The following is a 12,581-nucleotide window of genomic DNA, read 5'->3' on the forward strand; positions in this document are numbered from 1 at the left end:
TAGCTACGCCGCTGGCTATAACCAGCAATACCACAGCAGACATGTATTATTGTAAGTTTTCTTTCTTCAAATAGCAGCTTGATTCTGCCTTTGGAGTAGCAATAAGGGGAGTGTTTCTTAATATATATATATATATATATACACATACATATGTTAGAGTCTTATGTAGTATATAACTGTAGTATTACCAAAGTGGCAACAACTAAATGTTCAATAACTCGCTTTCATTCTTAGACTGTAGCAACATTTCAGTTACACAAGACATTGCAGTATAGAACTCGGCAATAATGGTGCTCTGTTCAAAGATCATTCTGAACAAAATGTTCACTCGTTGGTAGTTTAAAAAGTCATTCTGCATATAGAGACTTTATGCTTTAAAGGAAATATTGGTTCACATTGTATTTTGACATTGCTTATTGATTGTCTCTATTAGCAGTAGTAATTTCACCTCTGCTTTTCTAACTGTGACGGTGGCATATGGTGCATATTATTGCTGTTGGCATTATACATAAATCCATGGCTTGATGATATTATTATGTTTTTAACCATTAAAGGGGTTGTCTCGCGAAAGCAAGTGGGGTTATACACTTCTGTATGGCCATATTAATGCACTTTGTAATATACATCGTGCATTAAATATGAGCCATACAGAAGTTATTCACTTACCTGCTCCGTTGCTGGCGTCCCCGTTGCCATGGTTCCGTCTAACTTCGGTGTCTTCTTGCTTTTTTAGACGCGCTTGCGCAGATCTATCTTCTCCATTCGGCCCGGCTCGGCATCACCGGCATTTTGGCTCCGCCCCTTGTACGCGTCATCGCTAAGCTCCGCCCCGTCACATGATTGGCTGGAATCGGCACATGTGACGGGGCGGAGCTTCGCGATGACGCGTACAAGGGGGCGGAGCCAAAATGCCGGTGATGCCGAGCCGGGCCGAATGGAGAAGATAGATCTGCGCAAGCGCGTCTAAAAAAGCAAGAAGACACCGAAGTTAGACGGAACCATGGCAACGGGGACGCCAGCAACGGAGCAGGTAAGTGAATAACTTCTGTATGGCTCATATTTAATGCACGATGTATATTACAAAGTGCATTAAAGGGGTTGTCTCACGAAAGCAAGTGGGTCTATGCACTTCTGTATGGCCATATTAATGCACTTTGTAATATACATCGTGCATTAAATATGAGCCATACAGAAGTTATTCACTTACCTGCTCCGTTGCTAGCGTCCCCGTTGCCATGGTTCCGTCTAACTTCGGTGTCTTCTTGCTTTTTTAGACGCGCTTGCGCAGATGGATCTTCTCCCTTCGGCTGGTCTTGGAAGCATCGGCGTTTTGGCTCCGCCCCCCTTGTACGCGTCATCGCGTAGCTCCGCCCCATGATGTGTGCCGGTTCCAGCCTCCTGATTGGCTGGAATCGGCACGTGACGGGGGCGGAGCTACGCGATGACGCGTACAAGGGGGCGGAGCCAAAACGCCGATGCTTCCAAGACCAGCCGAAGGGAGAAGATCCATCTGCGCAAGCGCGTCTAAAAAAGCAAGAAGACACCGAAGTTAGACGGAACCATGGCAACGGGGACGCTAGCAACGGAGCAGGTAAGTGAATAACTTCTGTATGGCTCATATTTAATGCACGATGTATATTACAAAGTGCATTAATATGGCCATACAGAAGTGCATAGACCCACTTGCTTTCGTGAGACAACCCCTTTAATATGGCCATACAGAAGTGCTTAACCCCACTTGCTTTCGCGAGACAACCCCTTTAAGCAAATTGAAAAACCTGTAATAATTATTCATTCCTTGAATTTTTCTTTCTTATGTCTGGTACCCTGAATTCCAAAGGAGTCTGAATCAGATCAAGAACTTGAAGAAGAGGTAATTTACCAATTCAGATATCCTGCACTATAAAAATGTCATAGTTATACTTAATTAACAGGCTTGTAATGTATGTGCCATTAAAGTCCCCTGCTTCATGGCACTATGATGCTTTTTAGCCCACAGTTGCACGCATTGCTTGTTGACTCCCTTTTCAGAAACTATTGGCCAGTATTTGAAATGCCAGTCTTACTATTGATCCCCTCAGGCACAAGGCGCACCTAACGCATTAGGAGATACATGCTTTTTAATACATTAGATGCATCTTTGGCTGTCCATGTGCCTAAAAAAATATTTACACTAGCTATGACTAGAGATGAGCGAGCGTACTCGGAAAAGCACTACTCGCTCGAGTAATTTGCTTTATCCGAGTATCGCTGTGCTCGTCCCTGAAGATTCGGGTGCCACTGCGGCTGACAGGTGAGTCGCAGCGGGGAGCAGGGGAGAGCGGGCGGGAGAGAGGGAGAGAAAGATCTCCCCTCCGTTCCTCCCCGCTCTCCCCTGCAGCTCCCCGCTCCGTGCCGGCACCCGAATCTTCAGGGACGAGCACAGCGATACTCGGATAAAGCAAATTACTCGAGCGAGTAGTGCTTTTCCGAGTACGCTCGCTCATCTCTAGCTATGACCTATTCACCGCATGTCACACGGCCGTGCAGAAATCACAGTCATGTGAATTAGCCCTTCCTAGGTAAATCTACTTTAGTAAATCTAACCAATGTCAGTTTACAGAAGCAGAGTATCAACCACTGTCTACAAGCTAGTTTTAAACAAAATGTAACTATATATTTTTTTATATTAATTGTTCACGTTTCTTCTTTTTCCAGGGAAATCTATTATCTGAGAAAAGTAAGTGGTTTAATATCATGTATCAATAAGCTTTGGATGATTAAATTGAGCTAAGCATGCAAGTCATGCAGACAATTTCCACTAAATTGATACTAACATTGCTTTGATAAAGATAACACACGTAATATACACTAGCATTGTTCATATAACATTGTGTAGGGATCTAAGCTTACAGCCTAATGTATAAACTACTAACCAACCCTTCCCTTCTACTGACTTTTCCTGTGACCTTCCCCTTTAATCCTGCTACAAAGCCCATTCCATTTTCTGTTTTTTGCCTTGCATTTGTTGACATGACATTGTCATCTCATTAACTGGCTAATGACTGTATCAGTTTTGCGGGCACTAAGCGATATTCACATTAGGTTTTCTGCAAACTTAACTCCAGCTAATTGCTTGCAGTGTAAATAATGTGATGCTTGGCCCAAACAGATACTGTCTTAATGCATTAGATGACTGTCAACATTACTGTGGTGAAGTGTCTCTTATTTCATCTTCACTAAACGAGTAGATGATGGCTTTAAGAGGGTCAATACGATAATACATTTTCAGTTATGGAAATGTTCTAATCCCGTCTACCAAATAAAAAAGTATGTTTGCGGGGTGATGAGTCAAGATTGTTATTAAAGGGGTTTTCTCATGAAGATAACCCCAATGCATATGCCCAATGGACATTATAGTAGGCATGCCCCACTCTTGCCCCCTCGATGAAGTAGAACAGAGAGCTGTTCTAATAGGACCAGCTTGCCCATCCCTTACATGGAAGGTCATTCTTTTGAGTGACCACTGCAGGAGTAATCTTTATGGCCAGAAGCGGCTTCCTATCGTCACGCCAGCTTCCATTCAAAAAGGAGTTGTTTTCCTGAGACAACACCTTTTAATTGACTATATAAGGTATTGCAGGCCAGGTAAAGAGTTGGTACAACCTGTGCCTACCCAACTACAGTCTTAATTGCATTTCTTTTATTTCATAAGCATTTACAGAAGTCTGTGATGCTTTCAACATGTCTTAAGGCTTGATATCAATAAAGGTATGAATCCATAGCCAGGTTATAAATTTCCAAAATATATTAGCTTAACTTTGGTGAAAAAGCTGAAAATTCAGCTTTAGACCATGACATAATATTTCCGGAAATATTTTACTTATGTGAAGGTCAGTATTTCAGAAATTCCCCATTGTGCTCCACCAGGCCACAGCCGAAGCATGTACTGGCCATGACAACTTAGCAGCACTGTCATGAGCCATCCAAGCAAGTACCATAGGAAATACTGTAACTGCCAACCACTACAGTTTACCGATCACTAAAACGATCACAAAACAAATATGACACTTTATGGAAAGCTTGAACCTCTTGGCCCTTGGCTTTGGCTAATTTAATGCTGTTAATCTTCCTAACAAACCACTGTGACTGGTGCATTATTGGCCACATGCCCCTTATAGTAGAGGGAGAAGAAGATTAATGCTGTACTTCACCACAGTATGTTGCAGATTCTTCATGTTACTTTTAGGCTAACCTGATACCATAGCACCTTTTGCTTTGCATGGAAATAACTTGACTTACATATACAGTACGATTGTGTGTTTTGTGTGGGTGTTTTGACCTTTTGTGTGCTGTGCATAACATCTTGTATTTCAAATCATTTTACGTTGATCCATTAAAAACTCCTTTTTTCCTTTGATTATGTTGTTCAGACCTCACCTTATGTGTCCTAATGTCTGAGGATGATCCGATGATAGGATCATACCTCCAATTTAAATACAATTAGGCAATAATTTTTTTTTTACAAGATTTCTTCCTAGATGAAATGCCGGTTTGTAGCTGGTTCAGATTATTTATTTTTTTTCTTTTACAAGCTCTTCTGCTGCAAGAGAGGATTTCTAAAATTCAGTAAATCTAAAGGGACAATTTATAACATATGCCTGACATACACAATAGATAGGATCACATGTAGACATCTGGAGACACAAGAATAACTGTATGGAATTTGTTTTGCATTTTCATTAACCAGAAAAGTTACATTGTAGATAGAACGTCTCTCAATGAGGAACGGAAGATCAGTTTAAAAGCATCACAGTCCACTTAGCCGCTTATTCTTCTTCTAACTGCTTTTTCAAGAGATGCAAGGAATGCCATAATGACCCCTACCCTACCCTACTCTTCACTTTGATTATTTTCTTTCTTTGCCCTTAGTTTCCTGTAGAAACCAATCAGAGAAACAAGGATTCTTGTCTCTTAGATCCTTCATGAAGAAGGTTGTCAAGGTCTTTTTTGTTTCTTGTTTGGGGATATAGCAGAAAGAAATATGATGCTGAGTGAACTTGATCAGTTTAGATGGCAGAATAGCAAAACTCTTTAATAGGCCAATAGATTACAGTCATTCATGTTGCAACATCTAAATTTCAGGTATGTGGAAAACGTCAAACTATGAATTCTAGCTATTACTGCAGACCTCTCTGGCAGCAGGAGTTACACAACAGTAGACTCATAGACACTGGCACACTAATATATTAATCTCTTTCTATGTGATGATATCATATTCAATATGACATTCTGTACCAGTTCCTTTAACCTGTTTTTCTGGCAGCTCAGTACCACTGGCTTTCTCTTTGAGGCAATCGACCATCAACAGTTATAGCTCTTCTTTCTATTTTTATTTTCTATTGGTTGTATAGCATCAAAACAATCTTGAGATGCCTTTGTTCAAATTCACTGTGATTTTTGTTTTTTTTTACTTGTTGTTTATTTATTCATTTGCTGTTTTTGTCTCAAAATTTGTGTTGTTGTCCTGTTGTTGTACGTGTGAATGTGGTGTAGCGTGCATTCTAAGCAAGTTATTTCCTGCCCATTTTCCTTCCCAGTTGCCTTTTTTTTCCTTTAGCATGATGTTCAAGGCCGTTTGGATCCACCAACCACATCAGTCCATTGCATTCACACCCCACCTCAGCAAGAGCTGTGATGATTTCCTTCATGATTACATTATTTGGTCACTATTTATTTATTGCCATTTTATGTTAATATTTCTCATTCACCTCAAAGATGATGAAGAAACGGAATCCACAGAAACTTCCATCCTGAAAAGCCATCTAGTCAATGATGAGCCAGTATTAGCAAGTCCAGATTTGCTCTCTGAAGTATGTGAAATGAAGCAAGATTTGATAAAAATGAGTGCAATTTTAACTAACGATGCCCCTCAAAAGCCATGTTCTCTTAAAAATAAAGACCTTGAAAGAACGGAAGAGGATCCTGGAGAACCTTTTGAAATCGTCGAAAAGGTAAAAGAAGATTTGGAAAAAGTAAATAAAATTCTCAGAACCGGAACCTACAATAGAGAAGAGTTGTTGCATGAAGAAGCTCACTCTTCCAGATCATGTAAAAAAGATGAGGAATGGGTTGTTGTAGGGGATGATGAAATTGAGGAAGCCAAATTAAATGCCCTTCAACAGGATGCTGAAACATCATGCATAGAAGTAAGAATAGACCGAGGGGAGAAACCCAAAGTAAAAGCAGACATACATGATATGGTGAATTATCTTACAGATGACCTAAAGTCTTACTCAGGTGATTCTTCGGCTTCTAGTGGAATTGGAACACAGAAAACAGAGCAGCGTAAACTTCCACTGGAGATCAAAAAACCTGTCCGCAGGAAACTTAAGGAAAGGAAGCTGGAGGAAGAACTTCATAATATAAATGAGTCATTAGGAATAACAAACTTTAGTTCAGAAGAGTCACTAGATGATGAAATTGGCCTTTCTACAGCACCTGCTCCAATTGCAAAAGAAGTTTCACCAGTCATTGAAGAAACACCAATCGGATCAATAAAAGACAAAGTAAAAGCTCTACAGAAACGAGTTGAAGATGAGCAAAAGGGACTTTCAGGCATATCAAGCAAAACACAATATAAGGAGACTGTTTCTGAGCCTGCCAAGCAAAAAAGTGCTGTGACTGCAGTGCAGCCACCTGTTTCACCCTCTTCTAAAAAGGAAAAGTTAGAAGAAACTATGTCTGTTCGCGAATTAATGAAAGCATTTCAGTCAGGACATGATCCATCTAAGGAGAGATCGGGACTCTTTGAATACAAAACGGTACAAAAGCAAATTTCTGTAGAAGGTAAATCAGCAGGCAGTACAATTCCCCGTTCAGATAGTATTAAACGAACAGATAAATCAGTTAAAAAAAGTTTAACTTCTAGTAAAAGTGACCAGAAATCCCCAAAAGGCCGTGTTAAGTTAAAGTCAATCACTGATAATCAGAAAGGAGACAAAGATAGTTCTATATTGCCCCCTATTGATATTAAAGAGGTAGTGACTCGAATCGATACAACAGACGAACCTGTCCACTCTGTCACTGATCATGAAATCTCTAGTGAAAGTTCAAATGTTAGATTAAGAGTTAGCATTAGTGACCAAGATGGTGATCCACAAATTAGCCCTGACAGAAAAACATCCACAGACTTTTCAGCTGTTATTAAAGAAGAGCTGGAGGATAATGATAATTATTTACAATTTAAGCATCTCGAAGAAACTGAAGGTGCTCAGTTAAATTTAGATCAGGTACTCATAAGTCCATTTAATGTGTCATTTCCTTCTGAATATGGAACAGATGGCTTTCTACCAGCTTCGCATTTACAGGGTGATACATATGATGATAGCTCAGATAGTCTTAAGCATGAAGGGATTGCAGATTCTCCAAGTGGCAGCATATTGGATGGAACACCTCACATGAGCTCAGAAGACAGCTTCAAGCATGAAGGTCTAGCAGAGACCCCAGGAACAAGCCCCGACAGCCTTTCATTTTCACCAAAGAAATCTGAAGAGATTGGTGATGAACCTAGCACAGAAAAAAAGAACAAACATGATGTGAAGTCTGCTATTAAAAGTGCAAGGAAGGATAAAAAATTGGTTGAAGAAAACAGCAATGTCACCACACACATACCTGATGTTCACGGGGATGAAAAATCTATTGATACTGAAGAATCTCCTTTGGAATGTAAAGTGAAAGGTGAACAACATGTAACTCTGAAAAGCCCTCAGGGACTAGAATTAATTCTGCCCAGCAAACATATCCAAGATGATGATGTCAGTAGCCCCATAGCAGACGAATCAGTAGCAATTAGTCATCAGGATTCATTAGAAGCCAGCCCAGTGTTAGAAGACAACTCTTCACGTAAAACCCCTGATTCATTAGAACCAAGTCCCACAAGAGAATCACCATGCCGTGACTCACTTGAGAGTAGCCCAGTAGAGCAAAAAATTAAGTCTAGTATCTTCATAGGTGCAGCCCTTCACGCGAGTCTCAAATCAGACCTGGCATCAGAGTTGGCTCTTCGTTCTAGAGTTCTCAGAGATCCAGATGGAAGTGCTGAGGATGATAGCCTAGAACAGACATCACTCATGGAAAGCTCTGGCAAAAGTCCACTTTCTCCAGATACTCCCAGTTCTGAGGAGATAAGTTACGAAGTTACACCCAAAATGCAAGACTTGCAGGCATTCTCTACCCTTCCAAAACCAGGTATGATTCCAGAGGTTTCTGAAGAAGCAGAAGAAGATTCTGAAAATGAGCCAAAGAAAAGATTCACACCTGAAGAAGAAATGTTCAAAATGGTAACAAAAATAAAAATGTTTGATGAACTTGAGCAAGAAGCAAAGCAGAAAAGAGAATATAAAAAAGAATTCAAGCAAGAAGAATATACATCAGCTAGTGACTCAAAAATTTCGAATGATGACGACATAGAAGAGAATGGTATTAAATTAGTGCAGGATGAAGATGTTCAGATTGTAGTTAAGTCTGTCGAGAGCAGAAAAAGTAGTTCTTCTTCAGAAAGTGAACCAGAATTAACACAGTTGAAGAAAGGAGCAGACTCTGGTCTGTTGCTGGACCCTGTAATAAGAGTTCAACCTCCATCTCCACTACCACCGAGCTTAGATTCTAATTCAAGCCCTGAGGACACCGCTTTTCAACCTATTAAGCCTGCACAGGACTCATTCAAGACAGAGGAGATCCAGTCACATGATGATAGCATCCAAAAGATAGAAGAAGGGGAACATTGTAAAATCCCCACCTGTTCTGAAGATAAAGTTTTGACAACTCAGGCTGAAACTAAAGAGATCTGTATAGAGTCTTCGAGAACAGTTGTAAATGAAACAATGACTACAAGCAGGCCAATATCACAAAGTATTACAGATAGTAGCAGCTCAATTTCTGAAGTTAAAGATAGACATGAAAGTGCTTCTGATTTTGAAGAAAGATCCAAACTAAAAAGAGATCCTATAGCTTCAGCCAGTGAACACATTAACCAGGAACACTATGTGACTCAGGGTTTGGAACACACATCAGACTATGACAATGTAACATATCCAATACAAAGTGCTATATCTCCCGTTGATGATAACTGTGCAAGTAAATCATTTGTTTCACCATCATTAGTGAGTCAGAGGGATTTCTGTCAATCATCTACACAATCACAAAATGACATCAAACTTGAAAGTAGCGTTCCTGTGCCTGAAATCACAAGTCCCTATGAAAATGTCCCAGTCGAACATTTTTTTACCAGTCATGATTCTTCTCAAGATCCTTCCTATGACCAAAACATGGCCGAAAACTTTCAGCAGGTGAAAGATGCACCAAAATGTTCCTTAACAGATGAGGACTGTTTTAAAAGAGATGCCTTAATAGATGAAAATGCAGAACAACCAAGTGAACACATTATTATAACTAAATCTGAATTTGAACCAGACTCATGGAGCTCCATTAGAGAAGATGATGAAGCTTTTGAAGCACGTGTTAAAGAAGAAGAGCAAAAAATATTTGGTTTGATGGTAGATAAACGGTCACAAGGAACTACACCTGATACCACTCCAGCACGTACACCCACTGAAGAGGGCACGCCATCCAGCGAACAAAATCCCTTTATGTTTCAGGAAGGAAAACTTTTTGAGATGACCCGTAGCGGAGCTATAGATATGACCAAAAGAAACTATGCAGACGAAAGCTTTCACTTCTTCCAAATAGGACAGCAGTGTGCAGAAAGTATGCCAGAGGACATCAAAGAAGAAAGCGGAGAAGAGTCACCAAATCCTGAAAGTTTATCAGATCCCTTTTCTGCAGTAGAAACTGATGTAACAGAAAGCGAATTACAAGATTGCAACGAATCTCTGTTTGATAACCAGTCAATTGTCGAATCTGAAACAGATGTTGATGATCTGGAAACAGAATCTTCGAAAGCAGAACAAAAGTCAAGAATCCCCATTAAAATGGGTATATCTGCTTCCTCAAAAACATCTAAAAAGGATTCAGAGTCAACATCTGCAGAGGAGAAGTCCCCAAAAGAATCTAAACCTCAGGAAGGCTATGATAGTTCCCTTGATTCCTGGTCACCATCCCCTGATCACTCTATGGTAGATATGCAAATAGATTTTCCTACCCATACAAAGGTAGAGGCTTCTGAATCCCCAGATTCTTCACCAGAAGAACAGAAGTCTGTAATTGAAATCCCCACAGCAGATGTGGAAAGTACTTCCTCTTTTGTATCAAAGTCTAAAATTCCTATAAGGTCTATTTCTTCAGCATCTGAAGAAAGTTCACAAAGCCCTACATTCACTAATACTGAAATCAGGTTAGCAAATGATGGCCTTACACTTATGGAGGATCAAAAGCCAAAGTCCAAGATCCCTGTTAAATCAACTTTATCCAAAACAGAACAATCCTTCACATTTACGGATGTGAAAACCTCTGACTCTAGCAGCAGATTACCCGTCAAACAAGATAGTAGAAGTAAATCTGAGTCTGATGCCAGCGCAACAGATCACAAAACAATAAAAACCGCAAAAACAAGAAGCTGCACAGAATCCCATTGTGAAGTTCCTGTAAGATCTAGGCAGGGTGTTGAGGGAGAAAGTGTTGAGATAACTAAACAAAAGTCATCCAAACTTCCAGTGAAAGCAAAGACTTTGTCATCTGCCCAAGCATCATCAGCAGCAACAGAGCAGGACAGTTTCTTCGAAATGTACAAGAATTCAATCGATTTCTTCGAAGAAATTAGCGATGAGGCTTCAAAATTAGTGGACAGACTTACCCAGGCCGAAAAGGAGCAAGAACCAGTATCTGATGATGAGAGCAGTGCCTTTGATATTTCAGTAATTGAAAATCTTCCAATACCCGAAAGCCAACAGTCTGTTCCAGAAGACATCTTTGATACCAGACCTATATGGGATGAGTCAGTTGAAACTCAAATTGAACGTATTCCAGATGACCATAGCCATGACGGTGCACAAGGTATTTGCCAAAGAAAGTGGGATTTCCCTCTGTTATGCATGTCATAGATTTTGAATTCACTTCTGTGATTCGTGAACATTTTTAGTTGTGATTGTTTTTGTTTGTGCATGTCATGTCTGTTTTTGTTATGTTGTAAGAAGTCATTTATGTTTGTGAAACAAATCTCAAGATTGGACATTGTGAAGGCCTCATAAGACAATAATAGTGACGGATCTTTTGAAGAGCCATCTAGTTCAGTGTGAAGGTTTTCAAAGATTGACCGTTTTTATAATAAACCTCAACTTCTTGTTTCTTTTGACTAAAAAAAAAAAGTAGTCCTAAGGATCGCTGTCGGTGCATCCACTACATAGGCAATGGTTATCTATGAACTCATAGAAACTGACATTTTGAATCACAGCAAGTGTAATTACTGTATCTGCAAAAAAAGGTAGATCATTATCAAGAATGATTTCCTGGAGCAACATACATGAAGGCTGTGTCCGCAACCAACTTCTTTTTACTGTTACATTGTAGCAAAGATCTAAAGAAACTTTGCAAATAGTTTCTATGTTCCTATGTAGATCTATATGTTTCTATAGCACCAGATTACAAACAAGCTCTGTGTTCTTATCCTGCAGTCAAATTGGGTAGGATAGCAAGAATATAGATACAGATGAATGGAAATATGGCTACCGGATCAGAATACACAGACTTTATAATCAGATCCCATGGAGATGCATAGGAGCCCGAACCCCAAAACAACATTTTTGATTGAAATTATTTGCAAAGTTACATTATCTGACCAGAATTTTATCATGTAAATTAATCCTAACCATAGGATATGATATGAATAGAAACCTCTTTTATTCTGACGGGCATCCTAATGCTGAAATTGCTTTTTTTTTTGGCGTCACGAACATTGCCGGTCCGCTCCCTAGACTGGTCCAGGTTCTCGCATTCTGGCCAAACCCCACACCTTGACTGATCGTTGACATCTCTAGACTCAAACTGGAGACATTTTGCCTTCCACAGACGGCATGCGAGCTGCACATCCTGGATTAAGTGAATGCGTGTGGTGTCACTAAAACCGATGCCCACTGCAGAGCACATCACTGCATATGTGCCTTCTCCTAAAAGTGTGGCAGAACTTTCCTGAGGTCAGCTATGTTAAGGCCCATTTACACGCAACGATTATTGCTCAAACGATGTCTTCTGAGCGATTACCATTGCGTATAAATGCTTCATTGTTTACTTTTTAGCTGAGCAATGATTTTTAGCTGAGCATAAAATTCATTGTTCGGCTGGAGAGATGACAGCAGGGACCACATGCTTTGTTCTCCACGGGAGCGCTGATTACATTGTATTCAGCTTGCAGCCCTGAGGAAGAACAAAGGAGGTGTATACAGAGAACAAACCACCTGCTGTTCTCTGCATACAGGTCCTGGAGGCTCATTTACATGCAAATGAAGGTAATAAACTGCTAATGGGCATTAGTGCCCATTAGCAGCTTATGCAAAACGATTGCTAAAACTGTCAATCTCCTGTCTTTTGAACGAATTTTGAGCGATCATCTTTGCATGTAAATGGGCCTTTATGCAGAAATAAGAAAA

General features: G+C 40.1%; 1 protein-coding gene across 17 annotated transcripts in view; it reads left to right on the forward strand.

Annotated features, from left to right (window-relative positions):
- The window catches only part of ANK2 (ankyrin 2), a 491,615-nt gene that overhangs the window by 438,683 nt on the left and 40,351 nt on the right, over positions 1 to 12,581 (forward strand). For 16 of the 17 annotated variants that reach the window (XM_066573863.1, XM_066573861.1, XM_066573864.1 and 13 more), the window contains 2 exons: positions 1,841 to 1,873; positions 2,698 to 2,719. In XM_066573863.1, the coding sequence (XP_066429960.1) occupies positions 1,841 to 1,873; positions 2,698 to 2,719 (55 nt within the window). Of the gene's footprint in view, positions 1 to 1,840; positions 1,874 to 2,697; positions 2,720 to 5,757; positions 10,993 to 12,581 lie in introns of all 17 variants that reach the window. The other variant, XM_066573871.1, reaches the window with a different exon arrangement.

The sequence above is a fragment of the Eleutherodactylus coqui genome, chromosome 7 (genome assembly GCF_035609145.1).
Source record: "Eleutherodactylus coqui strain aEleCoq1 chromosome 7, aEleCoq1.hap1, whole genome shotgun sequence".
NCBI lineage: Eukaryota > Metazoa > Chordata > Amphibia > Anura > Eleutherodactylidae > Eleutherodactylus > Eleutherodactylus coqui.